This window comes from Emydura macquarii, unplaced genomic scaffold, assembly GCF_026122565.2.
Source record: "Emydura macquarii macquarii isolate MOO-44397 ecotype Brisbane River unplaced genomic scaffold, CSIRO-AGI_Emac_v2 contig_3343, whole genome shotgun sequence".
Taxonomy (NCBI): Eukaryota; Metazoa; Chordata; order Testudines; family Chelidae; genus Emydura; species Emydura macquarii.
The window spans coordinates 8,460,921-8,477,933 of record NW_027133480.1 but is presented as its reverse complement, the minus strand read 5'-3'; the positions used below and the strand labels follow the sequence as shown (position 1 = coordinate 8,477,933).

The 17,013-nt window shown below is 37.5% G+C and overlaps 1 protein-coding gene across 1 annotated transcript in view; it reads left to right on the top strand.

Moving 5' to 3' along the window:
* Positions 1–17,013, top strand: part of LOC137143582 (cilia- and flagella-associated protein 46-like) — a 57,697-nt gene that overhangs the window by 10,996 nt on the left and 29,688 nt on the right. Inside the window, exons 10-19 of the mRNA XM_067533433.1 lie at positions 4,259–4,447; positions 6,364–6,552; positions 7,678–7,812; positions 8,981–9,160; positions 10,132–10,302; positions 10,974–11,071; positions 12,461–12,540; positions 13,232–13,413; positions 15,781–15,902; positions 16,353–16,435. Of these exons, the coding sequence (XP_067389534.1) occupies positions 4,259–4,447; positions 6,364–6,552; positions 7,678–7,812; positions 8,981–9,160; positions 10,132–10,302; positions 10,974–11,071; positions 12,461–12,540; positions 13,232–13,413; positions 15,781–15,902; positions 16,353–16,435 (1,429 nt within the window). The remainder of the gene's footprint in view (positions 1–4,258; positions 4,448–6,363; positions 6,553–7,677; positions 7,813–8,980; positions 9,161–10,131; positions 10,303–10,973; positions 11,072–12,460; positions 12,541–13,231; positions 13,414–15,780; positions 15,903–16,352; positions 16,436–17,013) is intronic.

Sequence of the window (17,013 nt, the reverse complement as noted above, 5' to 3'; positions counted from 1 at the left end):
AATGGAGACCCAGAGAGATGAGGTGGTTTGTCCAAGGTCACACAGTAGGTCAGTGGCAGAGCAGAGAATCAAATTTAGATCTGCATAGTCCCAGACCAGTGCCCTGTCCACTAAATCCCACTGCCAGTCCTGTTTAATGGGATTCCTGTTGTAAATATTTTTTACACCAGTAGCATTCTTAGTAAAATTTTACAAGAAGTTGGATACTAGCATTGAAAATAAATTCTTTCTTTTGAAGTAAGCTAATTTCCCACTTTTTTTTGTATGCATTTATTTCCAAATTCAAATACTAAAGAAATCAATCAAAAAACAGCTGTCTGAATTGACATTATTCTCACAAACTTTCATTATAAATCCATCATAAATTTGAAATCCTGCATAATAAATTACCACAATCCTGAGGAAGAAAAAGTAAATTAGGAACGCCAACTAATAGAAATTCGAAAAGATAAACCATGGTTTCACTCAAACCTTTCAAAAGACAAAATGTGATGTTACAATGAAAAATGAACATAACTCAGATTCATATTAAAGATACTATAACAAATTTGTATTGACAGCTTTTGATCAGGCTATAAACCAGTTCACCAGAGTTCAGTAAATGATTTGTCAGATGATGAAAGTAAAACAAGCTGGAATGAAAATAAGAAAACTAGCACAGGATAAATTTGTCACAAAATTCAAAAGACTTTATTTTATTTTATGCTTCATATAAGGCAGAAAAGAAAAAATTCCCAATATGAAATTGAATTTCCCATTTATCCCAAATGTTCTAAATATTATGGGCCAGATTCTCCAGCCCACTCCGCTTCCTTTGTGCCACCTGAGCAGCAAAACGTGAGCAGGGACTGGCCATAACTACCAGCTAGAGATACATGCTAATCGGCATGGAGCAATCATAGTTAGTTCCTACACCTCCATCCCTTCAGCCCCCAGTGCAGGCTGAGATTCCAGCTAGCAGATCTTTGGAGACTACTTACAACTGCCAAAAATTAGAGTAGTCCCAAAGCTGTTTAACCAGCACTGACCTGGGGCAAAAAAAAAAAAAAAAACAGGGAGCCTAAACTAGCCCTAGCTCCTTCCACTATAGATTATCTGCAGTCCCCTGTTCCCCCCTTCTCCCCCTAACTCCCAGACCCCTTCTAATCTGTGAGGAGAAAAATGTGTTTAAGTAGTTTGAAGGAGTTTTTTAATATTTGCCTAACCCAGTGTTATGCCTGATTTTGTTTCAGACTCAGAAGTTTTTTACCAGCAGAGCACATGAAACAAAGTTTCCTGTTAAGTACCCTCAGTTCAGTTTGTCATTACTTTCCTTTCACAATGAAAGGAGAAGCCAAATTCCATCCTTAGTTTACTTCTATGCAACTCTAATGAAGGGTCCACACAGAAAGTATGTGTGTGGCACTCTAGTGTGAGGTAGACTCACACCCCATTGTGCTGCATACTGACTGTTTAGACTATAGTTTCTCAACTTGTGGTATGCGTACCCCTGGGGGTACGCAAGACACAGGCAGGGGGTACCTGGGGAAAAATAGAGTGAAGGGGAGGCCGGCGGCAGCTGCTGACTTCTGGGGACGCCAGGCGGCAGCAGCCTGCTTCCTACCCAGTCCCAGCTCCCAGCTGGGACGCATGTGGTGGCCCCTGGCTTCTGGGGAAGGCAGGCGGCAGCTCCCAGCCGGGAGGCGGGCACCAACCGCTACAGTCCCAGGAAGCCGGGCTGCAGCCCCCCACTTCCCAGCCGGTCCCAGCTGGGAGGCAGGCAGCAGCCGCCGACTTTTGGCGAAGGCACATGGCAGCCACCCGCTTCCGACCCGGTCGCAGATCCCAGCTGGAAAGCGAGCAGCAGCCACTGGCTCTTGGGGGAGGCAGGCAGCAGCCCCCTGCTTCCCACCTGGTCACAGCTCCCAGTTATGAGGCAGGCAGCAGCCGCTAGCTTCTGGGGGAGGCGGGCAGCAGCCTTGCTTCCCGCCAGGTCCCAACTCCCAGGTGGGAGCCCGGTAGCAGCCTCCTGCATCTTGCGAGCTGGGCTCGCAGCTGGGTGGCAGCCACCTGCACCCCGGCTCCAAGCTGAGGGACAGCTTCACAGCCCTGGCTTGAAGACTGGCAGCAGCCACCTGCCCACATCCCTGGGTCCCAGCCAGCGCAGAAGCCTCTTCTTCCCCAGCTCGGATTAGGTGGCAGTCACCCACCTCCCGGGTTGGCAGTCAGGCAGCAGCCACCTGCAACTTGCCCAGGTGGCAGTCCCCTACCTGGCTCAAAGCCCACTTCCCAGAAAACTTGTCAATTTCACTGCTCTAGCTGAGCAGTGAAATTGACAACTATGACAGCCCCAGATTTCACCAGTTACCCTCTTTTCCTATCTCTCTCTCTCTTTCTCACCTCTCAAATCTATGGCATAAAATTTGGTGCGGCGCTTTGTATTCCCCAGCATTGGCATGCTGCTCAAAGCCTCCTAGCTTTGGCCAACATCACCTCTAGCCCAGGTACATACTTGAGTTGCACACCCATGGTGTAAAGGTGATAACCCTACCCACACTAGATCTGACATCTGTCATATCAGAGCCTTATATACTCAGGCCTTCTTCCTACATATGGCTCATATTAGTCTGTAAATATAAAATCCCATGGAAAATTGAGTGTTGGGATACTTATTAAAATTTTCAGAAGTTAGGGGGTACTTGCTACTTAAAGGTTGAGAAACACTGGTTTAGACAGCCCATAATATTGCACATGTGTAATTGAGAGCAAAATTGGCCCTAGGGCAGAGTAAACATTTAGGCCCTAATCCTGCAAATGGATCCATATGAGGGTAAGAATCCTTCCTCCCCTCCCCACCTCTTCCTTCCTCCCCACCCCACCTCACTGACATACTCCTGAGATCAGTTGTGCACTCTTTTGCTGGTACTTCTAAAAATGCTACAGATAACATAACATTTGTGGAGAATAGCTGCTTTCATGTGTCCAGGTTGTTTTTAGCCCATAGACACATTTCTGTTGCTCAGTAGTCTGCCTGAATGAGAAGTTGTTATGGATAGCACAGCTAGGAGTTATTTGGCTGAAGCTCTTACCTGGCTAAGACACTACCAAGAAGAATTGTGCTACCTTGCTGTAGGGGCTTATCTGCTAGAATTGTCTAATTCAGCTAGAAGTGAAATGGCAAGGAACTGAAGGAAGCATTGTGTGGGGTATTAGGAAATATATCCCTTTTTTTTTTTTTTTTTTTTTTTTTTTTGAACTAGCATAAAGTAAGTTATTAGGTGAGAAATATACCCCTTTGTATGGTCTGTCATGATTTAGAGATGATATCTAGATCTGTCAGAAATATACAGGATAAGAGAAGACCGTGTGATACAGTTACCTAACTAGGTAAAAATGGGTCAGTCCCTAATACTATAAATGCACAGTGAGGTAAACCCTAGAGTAAGATACAGATAAGAACTAAGGATTGTCATAAACCACCACTTTCTACTCCAAGTGTAAGGTGCATTTCTTTGACCCTGCCTTCTCTGACAAACACAAAGCAACAGAGGGGTGTGCGTTTGGGTGTGTGTGTAAATACACCACTGCACACATTTCACCCTTTGGGGAGAGAATGACAGAACAAAGAACAGATATGTAGTCCCATTGTACTGCTGGAAGGCACTACAGTGATAAGTACAATGCAAAAATCTATATAGAATAGAGCAGGGCGCCTAAAGCCCCACTCCCCAAAGATCTGAGTTGAAAAGGGATGCATATGTGTCAGTCAGTCCCCTCTACTTGGCCAGTGATGCAGCCCTGGTTACCCTAACTCATCCAGCTATCCAATAAGTTTCTCCATGCTTTTTCCCTTGTGACCTCTTACAGGTGAAAACACTTTTGTGAGCTGGTCTGAAAGGCCACTAGCCTCTGACCTTGCCTGAAAACCCACTTCTACTGTGATGCTATGATTTTGGCAAGGGTGTCAAGAATTTAGGATAGTCTGTATATTTTTGTGTATTAAAATAAAGTACGTTGTATTGTCAGGATGAGGCCATTTGCCACCTGACCACTTTACTTGTTTATTGTACCCTTATTCTTACCCTTCTTTATTATTTTCATAGAAATATCGCAGTGTGCTATAGTATAGCAATTTAATTATTGTTTTATTTAAAATATGGGCCTCTGTAATTAAAGGAGTTTTGAAATTCTAACTTTAATTCAATAAATTAGAAAAAATATAAATACTGTATATTTAAAGATTAAAGATGGACTTCCACTCAGTTTTCTTATATTTCAGATTAGAAATATTAGTATTCCATTAATGAGACGGCTTGCTAACATGAAGCTAAGCTTTGTGGAAATTAATTTGGATATTCTTCGTCTTGTTAATGCTGAAAAAAAGGTGAAAGAACTGAGAGAGGGATCACTTAATCAAGTTGTTGAAGAATTTGTCAGGTTAACACCTGATAGTGCTTCTGTGGAACAGGTAATTACATGTGATCCTTCCTATGATTTCGCTAAAATGTTATATTAAAGAAAACATCCCTTTGTTAGACTAGAGAGATCTCCTTGTCAGACCTTCCTCTTCTGGTTAATAACTATTAACAGGAGAAAAGGCCAGCAAACCTTTCATTTGAATGCTGCGGCACAGAACATTCAAGTATGAGTTTTCACTAGCTTCTTATGACCGGCTGTTCTTCGTGCCAAAAAGGCTCTTGTGACTCCACGGTAAAGGCTTGAGTATGATTGTCAGGAGCAAGAGTTGAGGGAAATAGAGCTGTATCTTCATACTGGACTTCATTTTCCCCATTACATCACACTCTTTACACCACCCATACACATACTATGACTGCAGCATTGTACCTCATCTTTAAGGCCATTTTCAGTTTTTACTGAGAAATTCCCAGGTTTTACAAAAGCGATTTGTTTTTTATCGATTTTTCACCTGAATTAAAAGTTAGAATTTTGAATTTTAGAATTTTGAAAATACTGTAAATTTTTTAAAAATCCAATAAATTACAGTAGGTAGTTGTGTTTATTAATAATAAATTAATCTAAGTTTAAATGTGAGACTTTCTGTTAAAGTAAGGCAATGTAATGGAAGATACACACATGCAAGTACCTGCATATATGTGTATTCTGCTAATATTCAGGTAATGAAATAAATCATAGTATTTAACTACTTTCAGAGCTCTTACTTTTTTCTATTTGTTACTTTTTTTCTGTCCTCCCATTCCCCAATATTAACCCCAAAATTTACCCAGAAAACTGTAAAGTTAACTTTATGAACCAATTTTCACCCATTTTTCAATATTTGTAATAAACACTGATAAATTCACAGGAAATTTTACAGAAATAAAACCTGAAAACAAAGGGCTTTGCTCATCTTCTGTCTAATAATCCCTACAAATGTTCCTGCTGTAAACTGTCTACTTTGAATCCTCATAAACAGTGCATCACTGGGCACCCAGTACCTCCAGGCATAGTGCTTACTACAGTGAGCTTAGAAGATCGGCCCCTAGAAGGTGTCTGCTCTTTTGGCTAGATTCTCTGATGATGTGAGTCGGCATAGCTCCATTTAAGTAGATGGATATACCCTAGTTCACCGTGGTTGAGAATCTTGGCTCTCTGACACTTTCTGCTCTTACTAGTCCAGTTTTTGAGTGTATGAAATTAACCTTGCACCTTCCACCAGGACATGTAATTGTTTTAGAAAAAAAATTCAACAGTTCTTTATGTAACAAGAGCAGGATTGTTCTAAGAAACTAATGGCTGAAAGCTGAAACTAGACAAATTCATACCAGAAATGAGGTGCAAATTTTTAACAGTGATGGTAGTTCATCATTGAAACAAATCATCAAGGGATGTGGTGGATTCTCTGTCACTTGAAGTCTTTAAATCCGTATTGTATGTCTTTCTAAAAGAGACGCTATAACTTGTCCGTACGAATCACTTGGTGAAATTCTACACCCTGCATTATGCAAGTGAGCTCAGATGATCAAATTGGTTCCTTTTGGCCTTGAAATTAACAGAGCCCTTGTTATGCTTTTGAAAAGCAAATATAGAAAATTAGTTTCCAATATTGATAATTTTGGAAATTCTTGTATATTTAGAAATATTAGTATATGAGGTTTAAACATTCAAAATAAAACAGATTTATTTTCTGTTTTCATTTTCTATTATTGCTTCAGGGTTCAAAAACAGTTTCAGCTCTATTCTTCCCAATCTTTATTTTTTCAGAGAAAAGAAGGTTAAATGAATTTGAAGAATTATTAGGTTTCACATGCAACCCCAAATCTTCCAAGAAAAAGGTCAATATAAATCTGTGAATCATTGATTAGATGAACATTTATTTTATATGTGAAAATGTAACTTGTTTTACCATATTTTTGATTTTGCCAGGGATGGATAAACATAGGACGGACTGTGGGTCACATTGCACTGGCTCAGTTAGCAAGTCTACAGAGTCTTTATATAGGGTGTCCTGATATCAAATCCAAGTACCTATATCTCACTGGGAAAACTCTGCGTTTACTTGCTGTTAATGTGGACCCCTTAAATTCAGATATTTACTGGAATGAAAATGTTGCGGTATGAATTTGGTTCTAAATTATTATTTGATGTTAAGAGTTTACTAGAATGTTTCTCTTTATGTACTGTTAATGCTTTCTTAATTGAAGGATAGATTATGCAAATTGCTCATAGTGCATAGTAAAAGATAATGTTGAGCCATGCCTTCCCCAGAGTTCAAAGGTGCACACCTTGCCTATATTCCTCAACCCTATGTGGCTGGCCACCTCTACTGTAGCCCTGCTTCCTCACTTCCTTTGAGATGTGTCCCTGATGACTTGTCTAGATAAATGGTTAGTGCAGGGCAGGCTGAAATGTAAATCTACAGCACAGTAGCATGACACACACTAGCTGTCCATGAACCCTACTACCACAGACTAAAAATTCCCTGATGCACTTTGATCTAATCCACTTTAAAATGGGAATAGGTCATTGCACACTAGGGAACTTTTAGTGCGCTATAGCAGGGCTGTTAGTGCACAACAGATTAGTGGCTGTAGCTTTACACCTCAGCCTGGCATGCACTGTTTGTGTAGACAAGTCCTGGGAGGGACATAGCGTCCGGGCACTCCCAGAACACAAAGATGTAAAATTTTGCATGTCTTTTGTATAGGATGTGCACTGGAAGGGAGACCACCATCCCCTAGAGTACTCTTATTCCCCCCTTGTGGGAGGAGAGTGAGAAGATTTAGAGATGGCTGGATTCTAGGGATTAGTCAAGGAGACAACCCTTGAATATTAGTTATTTAGCATTAGTCCTTTTAACACTGCACTGTACCCAAGTAAATCCCCCATGCTCTTAAGCCCCACCATTAGAGTTAATAAAGTCGTGGTCCCTGCTTCAAAATCCATTCCCATGTCTGTGTTTCATTCTCCTGCATGTCCTGATTGATATTAGGTACTTAGCAGATTTATCAGTATCACATGTTAAGCAGAGTTTAATGCCTGATAAACTTGTTAATTCACTTTATATTATAAAGGTATTATTTAGTGAGATGCACCCTCTCTTGATTTTTAAGGCAGAAACTAGCTTCCTCTTTATCCAGCTGAATTTCACCCCCTCTTAACTTTAAGAAAAATAACTAATACGCTTACATTTTAGTGGGATAGACACATTAATAAATCTTCTCTGTTACTGGTGCGTAGGAAAAAACTACAGTGACTACTGTGAAGCCTCTCACGACCAAAGCAGAATCCAATGAATGTGAAATAACAAGTAGCAGTTCTCCAATTAGTAAAAAACAACATGATGATCAAAGGAAGAAAGCAAATGAATTAAAGGTATTTTACATAGATATGTATATAAATAGCTTGAGGGTTTCCTTTTTTGAAGTAATTGCTAGGCCTGGGGCTGATTAGCTTCACAGCTGAAGTGTTTCTAGCAAATGAAATCTGAGGCTGAAGAATGAGTGTTGTAACAGAATTCACTCTTATAGACAATTAACATTTTAATACTGAAGTTTTTAATTAAATATCCAAAGTAAAGAAGCAAACAGAAAATGCGGCTGGCAAGCTGCCAAAGGTATATTGTTTCAAGTTACTAAACCTGTTGGGATCTCCTTTCTCATCATCTCCCCTTCTCTCTCTTCACATTTTCTTCTTCTTTCCCTCTTTATCTCTTTTCCTCATCTCCCTGATTGCTGCAGGTTAGCTAACCACTTCTTCCCAGAAGAGCAATATTTTGATTTAATTTGTTTTCAGAACTGGGTTGGGATAGAGTGTCTGGGATTTGCACAATGCACAGTAAATAAACAAGGTAAATGTAAATGTGCCTGTTCTTGTCAGAAGTGAATTGTAGGAGAGGAAGAGGGAGAGGATTGAGACTAAAGAGTTTTTAACTTGTCTGTGTGTGTACAAATCCCATATTCTTTACTTTTGACATATTTTTGGTACATTCTTAGTCTTGAACATTTTGAAGTTTTCTGCTTCAGGTGACTGGATCAAGAAGCTAGCTGGTGTCTTGAAAATTACACAAGCCAGTCAGAGTAGGAAGTTATGCTCATTCACAAATATTTAGTGAGACACAACTATAGTGATTATACATATACCAACAGTACTGACTGCTAATATGGCTGGCATTTTGGTATAATGCTAGCTAGTACATATTTAATTGTAGAAGTTTTATTGTAGATAAAATTTCTTTTTTTAAAAGGTATAAACTAGATGTTTAAGATTAAATGTTTTTAAAATGAATATTTTAATTGGTATATAGCTCTCCACTAACTGATCGTTCAGTTTAATCTCTTGATTGCACACTTTTAACTCTGTGATGTTAATAGATTTTAAATGCATGCCTTTAGACTACAGCCATATGATTTTTCATCAAATGTTAAAAAACACAATTATACAAGAAACAAAACCAGGTATTTCTGCCAAGATTGTAATGATCAAAAATGTATTTGTCATTTAACACATAGCAGAATGTAAAACATTTTTTATTTTTATTTAGAGAAAACAGATCTTGGCCCAAAGATACCTTTCACAATCCAGTGAAGTTTTGCTTCAGTGCATGAATGTTGCATTCAGTAACAACATCATCGATATATTGGCTGCTGCTAGCCTTGAAATCATGGAATGCATTGGACGATTTGATCCAGTTTCAAGTAGCCAGTTTTTGGCCCTTCATCAGGTAACAGAACTGCTGCTTAAGTCCTTCTACAATATTTAAAAAAAAAAAAAAAAAGAGCTTTGAGTAATCTAAGTAAATTTGTTATTTAGATAATATGACAACTAACCACTAAATCACTATATAAGAGCTAGGTGCTGGTGTTAATAATAATAATTAATTAAATATACAATATGTTTGCTGATTTTGGTTGTTTTTTCAGTATATCATTGACATAGAACCATTGTAAAACCTTGATAAGTTTGCATAGTATGGTCTTTCTGTTTTTCTCTAGTGGATTCTATTATTTTACCATTTTACTGTGTATAAAATATCATAATAAAACTAAGTGAAAGAAAACATAACTGCAATAAAAAGTGCAATTCTTCCCTCTAAAGTGAGTGTAAAAATGGTTCAATTTCTGGGATTGTGGAAATGATGCCCTGAGTTTCTGTATTCATTGTGTTAAAGCAGATTGAAAATTTTTACCTGTACATTTAGATGGTCAGATTGATATCTACTTCAATATGTCCTGCCCTTTCCATTGCTGACCATTTTCCAGTGACTGATTTTTCAGGCTTCCTAAAGGTGGTTTACAGCTATCCTTTTTCTTGTTACTTTGTTTTTATAGTTACTAGATACTGAATTGCTGAAATAAATTTCTGCACACTTTTGGAAATACTCTTCTGACACAGTCCCAGTGGGCCTGATTTGGAGACCCAAGCTCTCATATATTCATTAGAACTCTCCCCAACTCAGTGCAGAGAGGAGCATTCCAACAATCAGGACCGATGGAGAGGTCACTTTCAGAAAGAAATTAATAGCTAAGAAATCTTCCAGTCCTCATAATCTATCACCAACGCTCTTATACTGTATTGTAATTGTAAATAATGATAATGTGTTTGCCATTTCATTTCACCTTTATCTGACAAGCTTTTTCAATAACTATTTGTATGAAATATTTGGGAAAATAAACTAATACTAAAATATTACAGAGCTGTTCATCATCTATGATGATGAAGGATATCCTGCTAGCAGCCACTTTTGACACTAGCAGCTCTCAGCTGGCAGCACTATTGCATCTTCAGCATCACTTAAAACAAAAGGGAGACACAACCAGTAATCTTCTCAGAAATGTGGAGCAGAGGCTATCTGCTACCTCAAAGGTAACTTTTTTTGAACAGTGCAATGTATGAGTGGAACACAGTTTTTCTGGAGCAAAATAGTGTTTCCTCTTTTTAATTGGTGGGGCCCCAGTCCCTTAAACACTTCTGTTAATCATGTGTGTTTAATTGTTTGCAAGATTATAACTATGGCTTGCTCCTTTGTTTAGTAGGCATACCGTTTGCCCTGGAAGATGGACTCTTTGGTTTTAGGCATCTCTGTTATTCTTTCTCACAAATAACATGTTGTTATGCATAATATTTGTATGTATATATTATATTTTATACAGTTTCTTTTTAGAGAGGAATATAAATGGTCCATGTCTATATTCCTATGGAAATGCTTGAATTCCTTTTAGAAAATATAAATGTTGAGTTGAAGTATTTTGGTAGTCCTTTCTACTGATAATATTAATAGATTTCAATGTTTGGTAGTTTTTTAGCTTTGTATGCAGTGTAGTAGGCAAATAACTCATGTTAATATTAACCATGAATTATTGCTTTAACGCCATTTATTGTGCACTACACTAAAATATTCTTTTCTAAATACGTCTTTTGCAAATAGCAGTGTCTTGTTTTTGGAACTATTATAGATCAGTCTCTTAAGGAATGCATTGAAAGTGTTGTTCATAAAAAGATAGAAAAAGTAATGTCTGTTTTAAATTATTCTACAGGCATGGGGAAATCTCTCTGTTCTTGCACAACATTTTAACATCTTAAATGAATTGCCACCAAACTTCCATATAATCATTCTCCAGCATTCAAACGACAGGTATAAAACTTCTATCATTTTGTTTTGTACAAATTTTCTTTTCTTTTGCCAAGTTAATTTGGCTGGGGTTTTTTTTTTACCTTTTTACTTCTAATTATGTTGGTTTTGTAATTTAGGGTAAGTGAAAAAGTTCAGAAAAAATAAGAAATGACCAAAACTCAAACGTGAGGCTAAAATCATTTTTAAGTTTCCAGTTTCTCTCTTTCTATTCCTCTGGCTGGACAGGAGTGGGCCAAAATCCTTAGAATGGTCCACAAAATTCTCCTTTATAGCCCCCATGTTTCACTGTGTATCCCTCTAGAAATGGTGGGAAGAGTGAGACTCGGTGATTGAAGGACAAGATCTGAATTAGTAAAAGTATCTTAACAGGTGTAGCAGCAAAAGACCCTTCTTCCCCCAAGCCTCCACACAGGTACTTGCGTGATGTTTGCTGACAACTCTGCAGGCTGACATTTTTACCTTTCTTCTACTCCCTGGAAGGAGAGAGTTTTTCTTTCCCTCCCCAGGCCTTTTTTAGGGTGTGTGTATGTGTATATATATATATATATATACAGCATCTGGGAAAGTGCTTTCCAGTGCCGGTAGACAGGCTTGAACTACTGCACTAAAAATAGCAGTGTGGCCATGGCAGTTTTGATTAGCTGTCCAAGTACAATCTCATCCAACCCCCTGGGTACATTCTCAGGCAGCTAGATTAAGTTACTGCCCATATCACTGTGGCCCCACTGCTTTTTTTAGCATGCTAGCTCAAGTAGAGCTAGTGCATCTGTCTACCCACTTTGGGAAGCATCCTTCCAGCTGCTTTGTAGGCATACCCTGAGAAAGGGGGAGGGGAGACAAGAAAATTAGTGCAGCAATTCAAAGACCACTAAGGTAATGGATGGATTAAACCATGTTCATTGATCTGGCTCTATGTCTTAACAATTTTGAGTAAGTGTGGTTCATTGTGCTTTGTCTCATCAATTTGCCTGCCCTGACAAGATCACATGGAGCATGCCAGTCAGCCACTTGGATGTGGGTCTTTGCTAATACTAATAAGAGAAGCAATAGTAGCCAGCCACCTCTCCAGTCTACTTGACGGAGCAGCCCACAAGCCAACCAGTCCATGGTTTAGTCAATCCTATTTTTTCTGTCTATCAGATCCCCTACTTGTTTGCGGGATATCTGTATGTCTGACAGTTTCTGATTTGCCAGCTTTGGACCTGGACTGCAATACTTGGGCACTTGTCCAAGTTCAGAAGTACATAATCCATCTCTGGGCATCTGTGAACATGTAAGATTAGAGGGCAATAACTATTTATTTGAAAGGATGCTCTATACAAACAAGGCTTAAGGTCTGAATATGTGAATAGTCAAATATTCTATTCTGTCTTTTATTGCTTTCCATAGATCAGTCTTGTATAGCGCAATGATTGATGCACAAAAACTCAGTAGCGGACAACAGAAAGGAAAACCAGTTCAGCCAATGGGTGAGTGTCTTTGTTTAGAAATAGAAGTGATCAAAATGATGATGTTAGCAGATCCATAGCTCTCCCTGTTGCATTCAGAACAAGAAATCCCAACTCACATGGTCAAGCAATTAAAATGATAGAATTTCAAGACAGTGTAGTAAAAGGTATAGTCTTACCTTGATACCTGGAAATTTATGCACATAATCCCATTAATGCCAGTGGAAGTTACATGCATGACTGGTCTACTGTCTCTGTGCTTATCATTTGTCCAAATTTATAATAAACTAATCTCATTGTTTGCAGGCCAAAAAATGTGGTCATAGTCAGAAAAATGGTTATTGCAAGATTTTGATTGTTATACCCTTTTTATAGGTCAGGCATGATTTGTGTGTTTTAAAGTATTATATGTCATAACAATAAAATGCAAACACATCTTTAATAGCATGGGGGGAAAAATCATTCTACTTAGACCACTAGGGAATGTGCTTTTAAATCCTCGAAGCTCTTTTTGGGACCGTGTCTCCAAGTTCAAGATATTACTGTTTTTTCCTCGATACTGACACAAGGCCTAAATAATTGTGGCATTATTTAATACTGTATTTTATCCTTTTATATATTGGAATTATTCAAAATAGAATATGAAACGTGACTATGTGAAAATGATTTTTTAGAAAGAAAATATTCTCAATTACTTTTTTTTTTTTATTAGTGCGGGCTAAAGTTTCTCGTTTTCCTGTGAATCCTGATGCAATCTTGATTTTATTGGAAAAAGTACATCTTTTCAAACAGGAAAGGATGAACAATCTCCTTAAACAGGAATTACAAAAGAAATTCCATATGCAGAAGACTGACTTTCAAAAATGGGAAGAAACTACTCCCAAAATAGATATGGTAATATATTTGATTCAGAATTTTTATTTTTAAAATAGGCAGTAAAAGATATACTGAAGATGAAACAAAGACCTGTGCAAAAGAGCCCTCATCTAGAATTTGTAACATTTATTCGAAATGCAACTTCTTATAGGCTCTGTAATTCCTATCCCTTGTGTATGCTCTACTTTGAAATTTACTGTTATTTTCTTTGTTCTAAATAGTAGATAGTTTGTTGTTCTGTTTTTGTTATAGAGATTTGTTTTCAACAGCTTAGAGCTTCTTTAATAATTTAGACTGATGGAATTTTGATGTGAAATGAGATTAGTAATTTTCCCTTAAATGGAATATTGTATATCTTAAGAGCTCTTCACTTAAATTTATATATAAAAATTAGGGACAAGATTTTTCAAAATAACTTAGTGGAGTTAGGCATCCAGCTCACCATTGGGTTTAATTCCCTTAGGCATTTTTGAAAATCATTAGGTCACCATTAAACCCCAATCCTGTAAAGATTTACACAGTGCTTAAATTTACACAGTCAGTGAGATTACTCACAGTGCATAATGTTAAAGCTCTTGCATAAGTAATTGCAGGATTGGGTTCTTAGTGTGCATTCACTGTGTTTAGATTGCAAGATCATGGAAAATCAATGTCAACTTGAGAACTCTGGCTTCATTAGATTAGATGTGCTTTTTCACACAGTAATTAGTTTTCTCACAGACACGCAGTAAGTGATGTTCAAATAACAAACTCTTTCTTAACTTATAGCCTTCTAACAAAAGCACTGAAAAACAACGATTTTTTTCATTATTGTTATTTATATATAATTTTTTTAAAAAAAGCTTGGTCAAATAGCTCTTTGTCTGAGCCAGAAATGGTTGTCAGTGTTTCCTGTCCCATGTGCTGCATAATAATGTGAGAAGATTGCACATGCTTGTAAAGCTGAAATGGCAGTTTATAAAAGCACCTATTTATAGATTTGCTGCAATCAAACCATTTGCACACAGACTGACTTCTTGGTGCCTCTTCCTGAAACCAGTGTTTCTCGAAGTTTCATGCAGATAGCTACAGTCACTACAAGTAAAAGCAGGCCTGTAGTCATTAGGTGACAATACACATATACCTGGGTGCTAAATAATATGTCTGAGGAGGGAACCTTTGCTTTTTAGAAACTTTAAATGCTTTTTTTTTTGCTTTAAAACAAATCTTTGAATACTGCCACTTATCAGGAAGGAATTTTAAAACTAAAAGGAGAACCTTACCTTGTCCATCTCGGTTTCCCTCAGCAAAACCCTAATTAAAGCTGGTGGGCAAAATATTGATGATTTTGTTTGTAGCCATGGCAAGCTATATGATAGTTATTTTTGGTTCCCTTCCTTTTGGCCAATAGGGAATAGCAATAGAAAATAGGGTGATAACATAGGTCAGAATGAACAAGGCCTGAGTTTTAAAACACTGGGCTCCATATGTGCACATGAACTGTATATATTCAGATATCTATAATGACACTGGAAAGGCTAACACCTGCCTGTTCAGTCAATAAATACTGTCACTTCCCCTGCAAAAGATAGAATTTACATTCACAGAACCCATCCGCTGCATATGGATAGAATAGTATTTATCAGCTGTACATATAGACATTTAGTACTTCACAATTGCATGTGTAAGTGTTTGTGTGCATACACAGTTACACTCACACAAATGGAGATGGGTGTGAACTATAAAAATGGATCTTTCAGTATAAAATTAAAATTGTCTGAGTTTTTAACTTTTCCTTTCTTTGTTATTTGGTTATTTCCCTCTTTTTTTTATTTCTAATATACTTTCTCCCTCCTCTGTCCATTTTTTCCTTGACCTCTTTTCATCTTCACCTGTCTGCTTCTGTTCTCTCCCTATCTGTTTTCTTCAACCTGTTTGAACCACTCTCTCTCCCTCTTCTTTTCTCTGTCACTCCCATTTACTACTTTAATTTCCCCTTTCTTAATTTTCCTTCCTTAATTTGAGCTGTCACTTTACTTCTCTTTTCCTGGTCTTCTCTCTTCTTCCTCCTCCTTCCACTTTGCTCCTTTACAGCAAGTCACCTGTTATTCAGTATAAAATACTATGGCTAAAATACCCCATTTATATTGCTAGGTATTATTGCATTGATTATTGCATTAGAGAAGGGATTGTCAATAAAATGCTGACATAATAAAGCATAGAGAACAATTTTGAAACATAAATAATTCAGTGATTTAAGGAAAATTGTTTATTTTAATTTTATGATGTTTCAATTAGTTACAAACCATGATGATTCAATTTAGCCCTAATTAACCTAATGTACTTCCTATCTTTGTTGTCATTTAACTTTGCAAGCATTCTAATTTTGTTTTGTTTGTATGATAGAATCTAACAGAAAACACAAAAGAAAATGAGCAAAATTTTACCTCAGATTTCTCTGAAATTTTAAAAGCCATGGAAGAATATCTGAAACCAGTTCTGTCACTATTTGATTTTACTGATTTTAGGTAAGATTTTTTACAAATGTTTTACCATCATCTCCTTTCCTAAATCATGTTAAAATTAACATTACAAATATTTATGAAGTTGGGCCCTGATCCTGCAAAAACTTACATACATGCTTAGTTTTAAGCAGCAATAGTCCCATGAACGGGACTACTCATGTCCTTTAAATTAACATATATAAGTCTTTGCAGGATCAGGTCTTAAATACTACTAATGGCCATCACTGTTAAATGTTACAGTATAACAAAAGTCATACAGTGTTTAAAATCAGATTGAAACATTATTATTAAACTATTTAAGGCTGGCATTTTCTAAGGAATCTAAGGGAGTTAGGCCTTCAAATGTCCATTAAATTTAATTGAGATCTAGACACCTATTTCCCTTAGGATGCTTTGAAAATCCCAGTTTGCAGTGATACGTGTAATATTTTGAGCTATAATACTTATTTTCAGACATCAAAGGTCATCCGTTTTAACAGCTGAATCAGGAAAAACAAAAGCCAAAGATAAGGAGACAAAACATGTTGGATTACAAGGTATGTCCTATCTAGAAAAGAATATATAGGGATAGATTTTTAAATACTGTCATCCCCCTTCTCCCGTGCAGTAGTTTGTAAATGCAATATAGGCCATTTACTGTACATGTTCAGGTATTTGATTGATTATGCCTGCAAAATAGCTGCTTAGATTATCCACAGCCTTTGAAACTGCATAAGCTCCAGGCAGTCCAGGATTATGGCTCCATAGCAAGCCAATCTATTCAGGAGAAAAGAAGATCCATTGCAGAAGGTCAAAAAGAGAGAACTTTTCTGGGGTCCATCAGTCTCCTTATCATTCATCTTTTCCCCTCTTCTAGGCTTGGGGGGAGTGGCGGTGTCTCACAGTCTGAATGACTTAGGCTCTGAATGTCTTAAGCTTGCTGTACACTGAAAAATTACATTGGCATAGCTATGTCGGTCAGGGGAGTGAAATAACCCCCACACTCTTGACCAATATAGTTCTGCCAACAAAAAATCCAGTGTGGATGCAGCTATGATGATAGAAGATTGCTTCCATCTACTTAGCTAATATCATTTGGAGAGGTGGTGTTCCCACAGTAAGAGAAAAATTCCTC